We start from the raw sequence: 16111 nt of genomic DNA, 5'->3' as shown, positions 1-16111 counted from the left end.
GTGAGGCTGGTTCTGGGAGTAGGTGCCAAAGGGCCGGGGGCACCAGAGCTGGAAGGGCAGGAGGCTGCTGCGGTCCATCCTGGGAAGCAGCAGCGGACAGGCTGGGGTTCGCCGCGTTTCAGGACCTGCCTGGATGGCCGGGGGAGGCTCCGCGGGCCACCTGCAGACAGGGAAAAGGGGGACTGGGGAGCTGGGGGAAGAGCCTGCCCTCCCCCTGGCACCCGGGGCCTCAACCTCTCCCGAGGGGACAGGCCAACTTAGACCACCGAGAACTCACTGCCCGCCCCGCTGCACAGGTGAGTGACGGCGGGGCTGGGCTTTCAACAGCCAGACGGTAACCAGAGCCGGCAGCCCGTTCCAACCACGCAGGCCACACTCAGTGGCCCGACTGCCCTCACTCGCCATCCAGAGGCCTCCTGCTGCCATAACCCTGAACTTTGGTGAAAGCAGCAATCGACAGTTCCTCCTTTGTCTGTTTCCGCACCCAGTAGCCAGTTCCTCAAAAGACAAGAATTCCCAGCCCTGCCCACAGCTATGGCTACTTGAGCCCACGGAGGAAGGAATGAGGTAGGCTGGGCAGGGGCAGAAAATCCGAGGTCACAGCCAGCCAGGCCCTTGAGAAATCGGCTCTTCGCTTTGTTCAAGTCACGGGGCTCCCCGAGACTCCCCCAAAGCCGTGTGTCCTCGCCCAGAAAAAGGCACACACTCGCACCGGACTGTGCAGGTAATTAGTTCCCTTCGGCACAGCCACAGACCTCTGGGATGAGGAGGCCCGCTCTGGTCTGGCCTCCTTTTTCAAGTTGCACACAGTTAAACTGAGTGGGGAAGGGTTCCTAAGCATAAAACCGGACCCTCAAACTTGGTTTTGGGACTTTTCAAGTCGGGGCCTCTCTTAATAACGACCACTTTATTTCGCAGCGGCTTTGTGCATGACCGAATCTGGAGACAATTGTGCTAATGAGTCTGGCATGACCGCTTTCCAAAATACTCTCCAAACCTCAATCCTTCCGCATGCCCGGAGACCAGGGGTCAGCAAACGATGGCCCGCTGCCTGTCGCTGCAAATAAACTTTTACTGAGACCTGCTCATCTATTTATGGCTCTTGCACGCTACAACGGCAGAATAATTACAACAGAGGGCACACGGTCTTACGAGGCCTAAAATACTCATTATCTGGCCCTTTACAGAAAAAGTCAGCTGACCCCTGCAGTATAGAACAGATACCACCAAAATTCCACCACCGCATCGTGGACAGCACTCAAAATCCAGCCAGCCTCCAAACACCCACAGACGCCGGTCACAAAGAGAGTCCTAATCCTCAAAATACTTATCCCTCATAATCCCTGATCCTACCTTCCCCTCAAATACTTACAACCCCCTACTGAAATCCCAGTTCTTTGCTTAAAACAAAAATCACCATACAACCCCTAAATCCTAGAGGTGGCTAAGTCTACCATCCGCCAATGCGCCCAAATGCCCCGGAATAGACACACAAACGTTGCAAAAGCCATTTTTTACAGATGCTCTATAGATCCCTCTACAACTTGGCTCCCCCCTCAAATCCTCCATTCAGTCCCTACCCTTTTCTTCAGAATATATGCCTTTCCCCAAATACCCAGACTGTTTCAAAACCTAATTTAAATTCCCAAACCTATAAATATCCCCTCCAGCACAGAAGGCTCCAATCTCAAGGAACCCCTCACAAATCCCATGTCTACCAAGGACTCTGACATTCGCAGCAATTTCCCAACCTCACAGGTAGCCCCCAAAAGACGTGTCTTCTAAAATCCTATACTCCCCTGCAAACACTTTCTAAACCTCCGTGTGTATTCCTAATTCTACACATGCCTCTTGACTGCAAAACAAAGAAACAAATAAGAGTAAGACATAAAAAGCTCCCTAACACATAAGACTAATCCCAAACCTTGTATTCCTCAAAGCCCCCCAAACGCCCCCAAAGAATCCTCACAACTGACACGTGCTTATTGCATGCTCACTCAAGCGAATCTATTAGGTAGTGTTCTAGCAATTCCTGCTAATCCTCCTCAGTCCCCATGAAGCAGGCGGCATATTAGTCTGTGTGCCCAGATGAGACACAGAAAGGTTTAACTCCAAATCGAGGGTCAGACTGGTAGGAAGAAGTTGAGAAGGCGAAAGCCCTGGCATCTGGCTCCGGAACTGGTACCCCTGTATTCTTTATTTTGTTCCTAAGTCTCTCCGTGAGCTCCTCAAATCACAAACCCACCAAACATCCCAAACCACAAAGGAGACCCCCCTACAACGAAACTTCCACAAACCCCAAGGCTCCCCCTAAACTCAAGGGAACCCCAAGTATCCCCCACACCCACGCAAACACTTCCTCAAGTCCCCAAATAACGCTTAACTACAAAGGGAGCCCCCAATTTTGTAACTGCCTCCCGTAATCCCCCCAACCCACTCAGACGACCCCCGAAACCTAGACACGCCCCCAAAGGGCCCTCACCCGCGAGCCCCGCCCCCCTGCGGCGGGGGAGGGAGGCAGCGCATGCGCACGAGAGTGGAGCGGGCCCGCCCCCTCACTCCTCTCTGGACGTCGCGGGTGGCGCGCGACAAGTTTTCCTCCGCCCCTTTGTTGACAGACGCGCGCGTGACGCCCCCAGCCAATGAGCGGCGGCCGTTCAGGGCCGTGCCCATATAAGGAATGCCTTGGCGAAGGGGCCTAACTTCGAAAGAGGGAGGAGTAGGCGAGAGGTGAAGTGGGTATGGAAACAGCAGAGTGTAAGAGAGCGTAGAACAATTCCCAACTTCTTGCTAAAACGGAGGAACAAGGCCAGGACAGAGGCCATGGTAATCAGGGAGAGGTATATTACACGGCGTTCCCTCTAAACAGGAGCCCCGATTGACAGTTGAGATTTAAAGGACCAAGCAGTTTAAGGATTGAGACTCAAGGGCAGTAGGAACCGGGCAGAAAGATAGGAGTGCCCAGGTCTGGTTGGGAACCCTGGAGACCGAGATTTCCAGTGGAGGAAACTGGGCAGCGGGATCACATCATCCTTGAAAAACAAATGGCAGAGCCCTGCGATGTCTCCCCCCTACCTAGCTCCCCCCAGCGGCACTGAGTCTAAGCCTCTGGGCTTGGCATTCAAGGCTCTCAGGCTGGGCATCCAAATGGATTTCTCCGTTTAGCCTTTCCAAACAGGCGCCCCAAATCTGTCTCAGGCTTAGTACAAGAAAAAAAAAAAACCCATTAAATCCCTCAATAATGTTTTTAAAATATTAGTTACATGTTTAAACGATAATACTTAGGATTTAATTTAAATCAAATACTTAAGATTAACTTCATCTCTTTCTTTTGACTTTTTAAAATGTGGCTACTATAAGATTTTAAATTGCACATATGGCTCGCATTATATTTCTATTGAACAGCGCTCACCTAGATCCTTACAATGACAGGCTGATCGAAGAGATACCCAAAGGTGACTCCACTGCACATCTGTCCAAGTGTCCCCTGTCTGTCCTTCCACCACCTGGCCCAGCCTTGCCTGCTTCCACCCATCCCGCTCATCGCAGCCGGAAGGGTCTTAAAGCACAAACCTGACCCTGTTTCTACCCCGTACAAAACCTACCGTGACTCCCCAGTGCCCTCGGGAAAAAGCCCAGGTACCCTACAAGTCCAGCCTCATCCCTCCTCACTCCTCCACACCCCCAGTGGACCCAGGTGGGCGCCAGAACTGGCATCAAGAGTAGTTGGGTCACCCTGTCGGATCCTCAGTAGAAACTATTCTCCTCTCCAATGTATGGATAAAGAAACAGATGCCAGGGGCGCCTGGGTGGCTCAGTCAGTTGAGCGTCCGACTTCAGCTCAGGTCGTGATCTCGTGGTTTGTGGGTTCGAGCCCCGCGTCGGGCTCTGTGCTGGCAGCTAGCTCAGAGCCTGGAGCTTGTTTCGGATTCTGTCTCCCTCTCTCTCTGACCCTCCCCTGCTCACGCTGTCTCTCTCTCTCAGAAATCAATAAAAATTAAAAAAAAAAAAAAAGAAAGAAAGAAAAGAAACAGAAGCCAGACGGGTTTCAGACACGGAACTGGTGTGAGCGGGAGCAGGGATATATGAATCCAGGGAATCTGATTCTAGAACGCTGTGCCCCACTGCTTTGCTATATATTCTTTGGGCTACGAGCTCAGCCATTCACTCCTCTAAGAAGCGGATCTCTCAGGCTGGGTCAGACTCCACCTCTGGGCTCCCACATCGGGCTCCTTGCTGTTACTCCTCAAAGTCCCCAAGCTCTTTCCTTCCATAGTCTTTGCATTTGCTGTTCCCACTAACTGGAATGCCCCACCCCCACCCCCCAGATCTCGAGGCTCAGTNGGGGGGCTTGCCTGAGCTCCCTTCGGGGAAACCTCCCACCTGCCCAGAGGGGGATCTCTGGTTTCCCAAGTCCGGGACCTGCCCTCTACGCTGAGTCATCACTCTCTCTTCTGCTGGACAGTGTACCCAGAAGGGCCAGAGCAGTCACGGTCATCACAGTGTCCCCAGCAGTACCGCCCAGCATGGGACGGAATGGATGGACCTCCCCTGCAGCTCCCCGTCTTAAACTTTAGGAAGCCTCACAGTGTAAACTGTTTCGCACCCAGATTCTGTCTGTGTCCGAGGCCACTGGGGCAGAATTTTCTAACTTCCCCCACGCTGAACCCTCCACAAGGCCCTACACTAGGTCAGCTTTCAGACAAGGCTCCAAGACGGGCCGATATTGTAAAACATCGTGACCCAGAAGACTGAAAATTTTTAAAAAAGAAAAAAAAAAAAAGGAAAAGGACCAGACCAATATGAACCAAGAGACAAGAAGAAGGGTGTCGTCAATACCATTTTAAAAATAGTGGGGCCCTCCGGGGTGGCTCAGTCGGTTAAGCAACGGACTCCTGATCCCGGCTCAGGTCATGATCTAACGATCACGGTTATATGGGCTCGAGCCCCACTGTAGGGAGCCTGCTTGCGAGTCTCTCTCTCTTTCTGCCCCTCCCCCGCTCATGCGCTTGCGCAACCCTGAACGTGCAAGCCCACGTGCATAAGCTCCAAAATAGATACACAAACTCTAAAAATTTTAAGTAAATAAGTAAATAAATAAGAAATAGCAACAGCCAACAAAAGCAAGAGATATTAGCAGGCACAAAGGTGAAACTGACCCATTATACGCAAACGTACCTGATACACACGCTAACACTATATAAAGACAAAAAAAAAAAAAAAAGCCAGAAGGGCAAACAGGCCAATCCACAATTGTGGCGGGAACCTGCAAAGCATCTCTCCATAAGAGATGGGTTGAACGGATAGAATGAGTAAGGAACTGAATCACGCCATCAGCATCCATGGTGGAAAGCTCCCAGGAATTCGAGAATCCCCTATCTGATGTGCAGAGGTCCTCCTGTGTGCTGGCTCGGAGCTGGTTGCCGGGGCCACAGGAATGACACTGAGCTCACCACGAGGAGCTCCCGAGAAAGGGGGCAGACGTCCAAATAAACGATCATGACCCACCTGAATATACCCAGGGAGAAAAGGATGATCACGACGGTGGGTCATACTTGAGCGCTCGCTGGTTGCCAGGCTCAGCTCTAAGCGTTTTACAAATATTAACTCGCTTCATTCTCACATCACCTTGCCATTTCTGACCTCGTTTTGCGGAAGTGGAGGCACAGAAGGGCGAAGTAATTGCCCTCAGATACAGCTTTGTGGCAGGAGGTGGTGACGTACCAGCAGCTTTATTCCCCCAGCAGCATTCTGGGTGGACAGTTACTCAGTCCTCGAAAACTGCAGTCCCCCACCAACAGCCAGACACGCTCTCCCTTCCCTTCCTTTTTNCTTAACCAACTGAGCCACCCAGGTGCCCGAAGAGAATGAGAATCTTAAGCAGACACCACACTCAGTGCAGAGCCTGACGTGGGGCTTGATCTCATGACCGTGAGATCATGGCCTGAGGTGAAATCCAGAGTCGGATGCTCAACCGACTCAACCACCCAGGAGCCCCCGGTTTATTTTTTTCCTTAGCACAGATCACTATCTAATACACTAAAAACTTTGTCTGTAAAGTTTATGTAGTCGGTCTCCCCTCGCTAAAACGAAAGCTCCCCCAGGACCACTATTTTTGTCTATTTTATTTCACTGCTGGATCCCCAGCTTTGAGAACAGCACCAAGCCCTTGGCAACTCAGGACGTGCTCCCTGGACCAGTGGCCCCTGGGAGTGTGTTAGGAACACAGTCTCGGGGCGCCTGAGGGGCTCAGTTGGTGAGATCTGACTCTTGATTTCAGCTCAGGGCACGATCTCACAGTTCGTGAGTTCGAGCCCTGCGTCGAGCTCTGCACTGATATTGCAGAGCCTGCTTGGGATTCTCTCTGTCTCCTTCTCTCTCTTCCCCTCCCCTGCTGTCTCTCTCTCTCTCTCTCAAAATAAATAAACTTAAAAAAGAGGACAAAAATAAAATTTAAAACATTAAAAAAAAAAAAAGGGAGCATAGTCTCGGGCGCTGCCTTACACCTGCTGAATTAGAATGTGCACTTTGACAAGTCTTCTCCAGGACTCGTGTGCCCGTTTAAGTTGGAGGACCGAGGCCCTAACACATCAGGGGTATGCAATGCATATCTGTTTGAACAAACTCCTGACCCTCCGGTGCTGTCCGTCTTCACGCGGGCTACTGGGGACTTCCTGCGAAAAGCCAGCAGGTTCCAGCCAAGCCCACGTGTGGAGATCCTGCTTCTAGAACCTCTTTCCGGAGCGACGCCAGGGCCCTCCCAAGCTACTCGGGATCTCTTCCTCCCGAGGCCTCCTCTGGCAGCACCTATCACCGCTGAACGACAAGGACCCGGGTGAGGGCCCATCTCCCCTCCGCCCTGTGCGTGTCTGGAAGGCTGGGACCGCTCCTCGAAGGTACAGCTGCTCCGGCCTCCGCACTTGGCTTACTGGCCTCGTTTCAGCTCTTCCGGCTCCATCCTTTCCACGGTAGCCAGAGAGACTGCTCCAAACAGGAGTCAGACCATGTCACGCCCCCGCCGAAAACCCTCCTGTGAGAGGCGCGGGTGTGCAAAAACAAAAATGCCTGGTTCAGGAAACCCTTCTCGGGAAGCTACGGGAGGATGTGCCTCACAAATGAAAACAGGGAGCGAAGACAAAGGGAGCTATCAGATCAAGGAAAAAAGTGTCGCCGGAAGGGAGGCAAAAGGAATCCCCACATGAAGGTAAAGGGTCAGCCTGGGAGGACAGCGCGGAGGAGGAGGTCTAGGGAGAACCCGGTTCCGTCAATGCGCAAAGAAAGGAGGAAGACGAACAAGTCAACAAGCTAAGTGCGCATCTTAAGAAGGTGGGAACAATGTCAATTACAGCAGAATAAAGCAGAGAGAGGAGAAAGGAAATAAAAAGGGGATGCCTGGCCCCCCTCCCTCTGCCTCTCATGATGCCCCCACCAACCCCCCCTTCCCCCCCGGCCTTTGGGTAGGGCTGTCAGGGTCATGGCAGCTCAGGGCTGCGCACAGAGCGGGTGCTCAGGGAATGCACTGGTCCCGGGTCGCGCAGGAAATCGGTGGCTTCTTACCAGAGCTCTGTTTCTGGTCCTCCTCCATCTGTCCCCCTCCCTCTCCACCCCCACCCCTGCCACCATCCTGTCCACAGTCTTGATTCATCCAGGTCCCTTTCTTGGCTTTTTGGCCTCAGGGTCTGCTGGACTCAAATTTTTCTTTCCAACAGCTCCCTAGTGATAGGAATCATCCACATCTTCAGGATCTAGAGATCCAAGAGAGAGACAGCATGCAGGCAGGCCGTCCTGCCAACACCCCAGCTTTTCCAACTTTGGGGGTGTGACCTTCGGTAGGGGGCTTAGCCCTGGGTGCCTCAGTTTCCTCCACTGCAAAATGCAGATAGTAACAATACCCGCCCACGGGCTGGTTGATGATTTGCTGAGATCAACCCAGGACAGTGCTCAGTGTCAGCTAGGCACCACGGTGAGGCTCAGTATTCAGGCTCTGGGATTATTTTTTTAATGTTTGTTTATTTTTGAGAGAGAGACAGAGACAGAGAGAGCGTGTACACACTCAGGGAGGGGCAGAGACAGAAGGAGACAGGCTCCGGACTCTGAGCTGTCAGCACAGAGCCCAACACCGGACTCAAACTCGCTCATGAACCAATCCGCGAGATCATGACCTGAGCGGAAGTCGACACTTTACCGAAGTCAGACACTTCGCCGACGGAGCCACCCCGGCGTCCCCAGGCTTCTGGGATTATTAAGAGAAGGTGAGACTACATAACAATTTGGAAATCTCTGGCTGAACCAAAGCCTTTGTCCCTCTTTTTTTTTTTCTTCTAATGTTTTATTTATTTCTGAGAGAGAGAGAGAGAGAGAGGCAGCGTGAGCAGGGGAGGGTCAGAGAGACACAGAATCTGAAGCAGGGTCCAGGCTCTGGGCTGTCAGCACAGAGCCGGATGCGGGGCTCGAACCCACGAGTCGTGAGATCATGACCTGAGCCGAAGTCGGACGCTTAACCGACTGAGCCACCAGGCGCCCATCGTCCCTCTTTATTTCATAATTCTGAAGTGAACGTGACCCGAGTCCCTCATAATAACCAAAATGGGGGCATGCCTTTGTTCCCGTCATGGACTGGGTCTCCCCATTAATGAAACAGATACTGACTGTGTGCCAGGCGCTTGTTCTGGGCACTGGGATGTGCAGGGAAAGAGACAGAAATCCTCATCTTCCCAGCGCTCAGATGCTAATTGGAGGCAGTAGCCGTAAAAATAGAGTAAGTTAAGTTCTAAGGTGGCAAGCGCCTGGGGAAACAAATACGGTGAGTAGGAGGGCTGGGAGTGGAAGTGGAAATTGTGATTTTTTTTTTTTTTGGTTAAGTTTATGTATTCCTTTTTGAGAAAGAGAGAGAGAACGTGAGCTGGGAATGGGCAGAGAGAGAGAGGGAGAGAGAGAATCCCAAGCAGGCTCTGTGCTGTCAGATCTCATAAACTATGAGATCATAACCTAAGCCAAAATCAAGAGTCGAAATCAAGAGTCAGATGCTTAACTAACTGAGCCACCCAGGAGCCCCATAGGGACGGTTATGATCTTAATTGAGGGGTCAGGATGGCATTACGGAGCAGGTGACAGCCAAGCCTTTCAGAAAACTTGTTCTTTTAGGAATAATACGGCATTACGAGGGCTGCTAGAAATATAACATTAGAAATGGTAAAAATAGCGGCGCCTGGGTGGCTCAGTCAGTTAAGCTCCCAATTCATGATCTCGGCTCAGGTCTTTAATTTTGTTCTAAAATTTTTTGACATTTATTTATTTTTGAAAGACAGAGAGACAGAGAAAGAGCAGGGGAAGGTCAGAGAGAGAGGGAGACACAGAATCTGAAGCAGGCTCCAGGCTCTGAGCTGTCAGCACAGAGCCTGACGTGGGGCTCAAACTCATGAGCCGCGAGATCATGACCTGAGCCAAAGTTGGACGCTCAACCCACTGAGCCACCCAGGTGCCCCTTGAACTCTCTCTGCCCCTTCCCCACTCATGTTCTGTCTCTCAAATAAATAAACTATTAAAAAAAAAAAAAAGGATTGTGAGTTCAAGCCCCGCATTGGGCTCCATGCTGGGCATGAAGCCTACTTTAAAAAAAGGAAAAAGAAAAAAAGGAAAGAAATGGTAAAAATATCATTGTATGAATAAGCTTCGGACAAGCACAGGCTGAAAAACACATTTAAGATTTTAAGAAAAAACAAAATGAATTGGAAAGCAGACACATCTTCTAAGATGGACAAATAAAGGAGAGAGAAGTGTCACATTACCCAGGGGACCCAGATGTGACATATAGGCACAGGGACAAGTGAGAGGCTGGCAAACTTTCCCACAAACCAATAGGTTTTCAGATAATTCACTAAGAGCTGAAGACAAAGGGTTAAAGACCCCTGAAAGCAATGGCAAGCAGGCAAAGCTAGAATGAGGGGCTGCAAACGAATCAGTAAGAGAAAACCCAACAGCGAAAAATGAGCACGAATGCCACCAGCGTTGTGACAACAGCAAGCTCCCCAAGGGCAAGTTGTCAGTCTGCACATAGCAGGTGCTCTATCAACACTGCGAACTCCTCGAGGAAGGAACCCCCATTTTCCATAAGAGGAAACTGAGGTCCAGAGGGGTTAAGCGACTTGCCTAAGGTCACACAGCTAGTGTGTGATTGCGCCAGGATTCAAATCTGAGTGTTCTGGTTCCAAAGCATATGCGCAATCATTTTTTTTTCCCCTTGGGGCTGCCTGGGGGCTCAGTCGGTTAAGTGTCCGACTTCGGCTCAGGTCATGATCTCACAGTTTGTGAGTTCAAGCCCTGCTTCGGGCTCTGTGCCGACAGCTCAGAGCCTTGAGGCTGCTTTGGATTCTGTGTCTCCCTCTCTCTCTGCCCCTCCCCTGCTCACATTCTGTTTCTCTCTCCGTCAAAAATAAACATTAAAAATAATTTTTTTCTCAAAAGGATAAAAATCATAAAAAGACCTCATACTTCGCATGCACTGAACCTTTTATATACGTTACCTTATCGTCTCCTTACAAGAGCCCCATGGGTGGAATGTGGCCTCAGTTTACACAAGGAAACTTGAGGGCCAGAGTGGGAACGCAACTTGGCCAAGGCCACACGGCGGCAGAGGTAGGGGTTTGAACCTGAGCATATCTGAGTCCAATGCTTTTAACCATAAACTTTCCCATCAGAGTCAGAAAACGAACGTGATAAACTCAGGAAGCTTCACAACAAATGAACCAAAATGTTTCCAGATGAATTACAAAGTTGCCAAACTGCCCAGTGAGGCCCGAATGACCAAAAGCTTGAGGGAAGAAAACACAGTTGTTAGAAATATTTCCAATTCACTGAAATTCCTGGAGTGAGGCCAGGCTGGGCATTGGCAAGTGAATTATTTATATTTGGCTGGCGATGGGGATAGGAATGGGGACAGATTGAGTTTCTGAGCACCCCCCTTGGGGAGGCGCCCTTGGACATGGGAGCCTAGGGGTAGTGGGTGGGACACCAGAAGAGTGAGATATGGGGGTAAACTGTGAGAGAAATAAAAGGAGGCAGCCCGGCCGATGTCACCCTCACTGGTCCCTGCTGTCTCTCAAGGGACCTTCTCTCTCAAGTCGGTTTCCCACTCCCACTCACTGATAACTCATGCGTATTGAGCACTTACTCCAAGAACTTGACGTGCTGACCTCCCTGAACCCTCTAACCTTCCTATGGTTACCAATCCCATTTCAGAGTTAAGGACAGGTCAAAAGACTTGCCCAAGGTCACACAGCAAATGAATGGGAGAACTACAATTCAAACTGAAGACTGCCTCTGTTCTCGAGTCTCTGCCGTACTCGTGGCATTTCAGTACAAGGCAAAGGGACTAAATTACAGTGGTGACAGCAGATTCTGAGCCAGTATGCCTAGCTTGGAATCCTGAGCCTCCCATTGAACGCTGGACGACATTAGGAAAATTGCTTTAAAAAAAAAAAATTAAAAAGAAAAAAAAAAGGGGGCGCCTGGGTGGCTTAGTCGGTTAAGCGTCCGACTTTCGCTTAGGTCATGATCTCACGGTTCGTGGGTTCGAGCCCCGCGTCGGGCTCTGTGCTGACTGCCGGCTCAGAGCCTGGAGCCTGTTTCAGTCTGTGACTCCCTCTGTCTCTGACCCTCCCCTGCTCATGCTGTCTCTCTCTCTCTCCTAGAAATAAATAAAACATTAAAAAAAATTTTTTTAAAAGGAAAGTTGCTTAAGTTCTCTGTGCCTCTGCGTCCTTTCTGTAGGATGGAAATAAAAACAGCACGTACGCCTACGTTTTTAATGCCAGAATTAAATGAGTTAATATGCACAAAGAGCAAAGAAAAGGGCCAGGCGTTTTCTAAACCAGAAATGTTAGCTCTAATCCACTGTGGAGAGCCCCCTACATGCTTCTTAGCTGGGATATTCCCAGGTCAGTGCCAGGTTTTGAGAAACTGCCTCTGGGGTTGGACTGATAAGTAGGGAATCCATTAGCACCTGTGACCCAGCCGCATTCCTGGGATGGGGAACTTCCCACCAACAGCTCTGAGGCTGGGTAAGGACTTACTACCAGAGGGTAACAATCTTAAGAAGCCCTCCCTCTTCTCAGTGGCAAGTTGTTCCCACAACTCAGATAAGGGCACCAAGTTCCAGAGAAGGGAGATTTGCCCAGGGCACAAAGAAGTGACCGAATAAGAGATCTGCATGCCAATACACATCGACCACTACACTTTTCAAGATCCCACCGGAGAGATGAGCGTGCAAAAGGTTCTCTCTGTAGCCCTTTCCGGCCAGCTTATCCTGGTGCTGTGCCTGTCCAGTTTCTTGGGAGTCTCGGGCTGGTCTGGGCAAACTGTCGTTACATCCAGGCGCCTAATCTCATGCTCTCCACCCATTCCCAGGACGGCAGCCTAACCAACACACCGCTCTACCATTGATTTCTCTCTCTCCACCACCTCAGCTTGCCCTCCTACCCCCAATCCGATCTAGAGGCCCCAGCCCACTGCAGCCACAGCTGACCTCTCCCTCGGAGCCTAGAGAGCCCTTCATTCATCTAGCCCTGACTCCCATGCCTTTCCGCATCCCCCAGGCTACTCCCCTCGAAAGTGCTCCCTTCTGGGCCTCTGCCGGACGCCCAGCCCCTTCTCCAACTTGGGACTCCCTTCCCCACCTCGGAGCTCCCTTACAATCAATCCCAAGGCTCGACTCCCTCCCCACTTCCAAGACCCCTCCCCAGCCCCCATTCTTCTACTACTCCCTTCGGCTCCCATTTCTCCCAGACCCCTCCCCAAAGCGACCTCTCGTCGTCCAGCCTCTTCTTTAGCCCCTGCCTCTTCCTTCTCGCCACCCGGTCCCGAACCCCCGCCCCAGCTTTCAAGCGTCCCGAGCCCCCGCTCGGGGTTCTCACCATCTCTCCGCGCCGCAGCTCTTCTCGGCTACGCGGGTTTCCCCCACTCGCTCCTCTCCAGCCTCCCCTTCCGGGTTCCCGCCCCGAAGCCCGCTGGGAATTGGAGTCCGAGTGGCCACGGACTACACCTCCCAGAAGGCAGCGTGCTCAAGCTTGGAGGCGGAGAAAGGAAGCAAACTGGGCGGGCTGAGGAGAAGACCGACTCTTAACTCCCAGGAGGCGGAGAGGGCCCTCTGCAGCGCAGGCGCAGAGAGCGCCCCGCCAGGAGCCCTGGGAGATGGAGTCCGGCCTCCTCCATTTTGGCCCGGGGCCCTTTGAAAGAAATTCAGCAAATTGCCAAGAGACGTTTGTGAGGGGTGGAGAGTTGGGAAGGAGCACGTTTACTTATACTAATTAACATAATAATTAACGGTGCCTTGTACTTGCTCAGACATTTTCCCATCTCATCACCACCACCTCCCGATTTTCTTACCACCACCTCCTAATTTACAAATGGTAAAATTAAGCCTTAGACGGAAGGAAAGCCCCACGAACTAGGAACTAGTCAACATCATCGAAGCTCCAAGAGAACAGGCAACTTTTATCTCCTTCAGGCACCCAGAACAGTGTAAATAAGTGTTGTGTAAATATGTATTGCATACTAATCATATTCCAGACACCCTGCAGACACCCCAAGTATTTAAAAAATTTTTTTTCATGTTTATTTATTCTTGAGGGAGAGAGCGCGCGAGCAGGGGAGGGGCAGAGAGAGAGGGAGACACAGAATCCGAAGCAGGCTCCAGGCTCTGAGCTGTCAGCCCAGAGCCCACCGTGGGACTCGAACTCGTAGACCAGGAGATCTTGACCCGAGCTGAAGTCCCACGCTTAACCGACCGAGCCACCCGGGCGCCCCCAGGCAACCCAGGTATCATCCCAACTTTGTGAAAAGCTAAGGCAAAAAGAGATTAAACCTCTTCTCCGTGGCCATGCAGCAAGAATGTGATTGGAACCGGTATGTGTTGGACGCCAGGGTCTCTACTCTCCACTCGGTCGTCAGACGGCTTTCCCTTAAGCTGCATTTTCCAGTCCATCCTCATGGGCCATCAGAAAGAACTTTCTAAAAGAAGAGTTTGCTCTATCGAGGAACATACATCTTCGTGAGGGGAACTGCTACCGAAGACCAATTCCAACGACCCTCCGCTTTGAATCTTTTCTCAACCTATCCCTCTTTATCGCTGCCACTGCCTCCCCAGATGCTCAAGGTCAACTGCACTGGGGAGACCGCAGCTAAATGCTCCACCTCCAGCACAGAGGAGGCCCTCATTAGATATGCACGGAAGGGAACCGGTGCCGCGAAGGCCGGAAAGGACACTGGCCAGATCCTTCTCTGTTACCGGAGAGTTGGCAGTTGGGGAGACCCCGCCTCCTCAGGATCCCCGGGGGTCCAGGACCTCAAGGATCAGCTGAGGGGGCGTGGCCAGGCGGGGGGGGGGCGAAGTGGAGGGGGAGCTGACTGAGCGTTGATTGGTCGGCACTTTGGCGCGCACCAGCCCAGGCCCTGTCTGGAGGCACGCGGCGGAGCTCCGGCGGCGCTGGAAGCGGGGGCCCGTCCCCAGGCGCGCTTGCGCATGGCCCCTTGCACCCTGCCGTTTCGCCTCTCCTGTCTCGTGCCCTGCACACCTTGGCGGGAACGGGGAGGGGCGTGGCCTGGCCTCTGGAGCTCCCTTCTGCTCCCTTCCACAGGCTTCGCACGCGAGCCTCGAGCCAAGGGGGATTCGCGCCCGCCTCGCGGCAGGGGTGGGGGACGCGGTGGCCTGCGGCTCGCGCGCGCAGCCAGCCTCCCAGGGACGCGCGCCTGACGCTGTCTGATCGGGGCCCCGAGTGTGGAGCCAGCGTGAAACCAGAAGGGGGGGCCTCACGCCATTTTGCACGTCCGGAGGCGGGTGCTGGAGGCCGAGGGGAGCTAGCGCTTCAGAGAGGGAGCCCGGGGGCCGTTCAGGAGCAGCACTCTGTGGTCGCGGCTTCCCTCTCGGAGGTTCAGGGGGACAGGAAGGCGGACGTGCCCCGGGTGCTCGGAGCAAGGCAGGCCATGGGCAGCAGAGCTGGGGTTTGGCTGTGTGGCTGGGCCTAGGTTTGGGGGTCCAGGCTCAAGTGTGAAGGCTCTGAAGAGTGTTCGGGCTTTCAGATAGGGATCCGCGCCCTAGGCCCTCAGGCTTTGTATCTGGATCTGACTAGTCCTGGAATCTGAAAGTGGGGGGAGGGGTTGGTGACTAGAAGCTTCCCTGTTGGAATCAAGTGAGCCTGAAGGAGATTTTGAGTTCTGGGGTGTCATTTGGGGGCCTGGGGTCTGCTCTGGGAGGTTTGAAGCCTCGGTATGGATTTAGGGTCTAGAACCTCAGTACAGAGGATGAGGTGTGAGATTTCCGGACTGAGGCACAGGGACTCTGAGGGTTAAACTTCAGGGCCTGGAGTCCTCACGTTGAGTTATGGGGTGTCAATTTTGGGACCCACATGTGAGATCTCAATGGTAGGGTTAGGGGGTCACAATTTGAAGGTCTGAAGTGATAGTTCCAGGGTCTAGAGGTCTTTAATTTTGGATCCAAGGCCACTGTGGGCAACTGTGGTTTGCTTTGAGGGCCTGGGTTTTTTCTTTTAGGGTCTGGGTGCTCTGTTAAGGTGTGTGGTCTGTGATTTAAAAAAAAAAAAATAACTTTTGTTCATTTTTGAGAGACAAAGCATGAGTGGGGGAGGGGCAGAAAGAGAGAAGGAGACACAGAATCCCAGGCAGGCTCCAGGCTCCAAGCTGTCAGCACAGAGCCTGACGTGGGGCTCGAACTCACGGACTGTGAGATCATGACCTGAGCCAAAGTCGGACGCTTAACTGACTGAGTCACCCAGGCGTCCCTGTGGTCTGTGATCTTAATTGGATTGGGATTGGGTTGCATTTGGAGATCAGAAGTGGACAGTTTAGGGGTCCAGAGTCTCTCTGTATTAGATTGAAGGTTGTTGGGTTTGGGGGGGTGCTCTTTTGGGGTTTTAGAGGTTCACTCTGAGAGTTTAAAGTCATGGCATTAGTGTTGTAACCTCACGGTTTAGAGCTCTGCAGCCAGTTTTCGGGCCTGGCCGTCTGACATCTCACTACTAAGACCAAAGTTCTGAAGTTCAAGTTTGGGAACGTGTTTTTAGTTTGAGGTACCGAGCGCGAGTTGGCCCACACTTAC

The 16111-nt window shown here is 52.2% G+C and overlaps 1 protein-coding gene across 1 annotated transcript in view; it reads right to left on the bottom strand.

Annotated features, from left to right (window-relative positions):
* The window catches only part of FBXO46 (F-box protein 46), a 15935-nt gene extending 2944 nt beyond the window's left edge, over window positions 1-12991 (bottom strand). The window contains 2 exon segments of the mRNA XM_077747310.1: window positions 2-160; window positions 12912-12991. Coding sequence (XP_077603436.1) covers window positions 2-78 — 77 coding nt within the window. The 5' untranslated portion in view covers window positions 79-160; window positions 12912-12991.
* Between the last annotated feature and the right edge of the window lie 3120 nt (window positions 12992-16111).

This window comes from Crocuta crocuta, unplaced genomic scaffold (assembly GCF_008692635.1).
Source record: "Crocuta crocuta isolate KB4526 unplaced genomic scaffold, BGI_CrCroc_1.0 scaffold334, whole genome shotgun sequence".
NCBI lineage: Eukaryota > Metazoa > Chordata > Mammalia > Carnivora > Hyaenidae > Crocuta > Crocuta crocuta.
The sequence above is the reverse complement of the archived record's forward strand: the minus strand, read 5'-3'. Positions and strand labels throughout refer to the sequence as shown.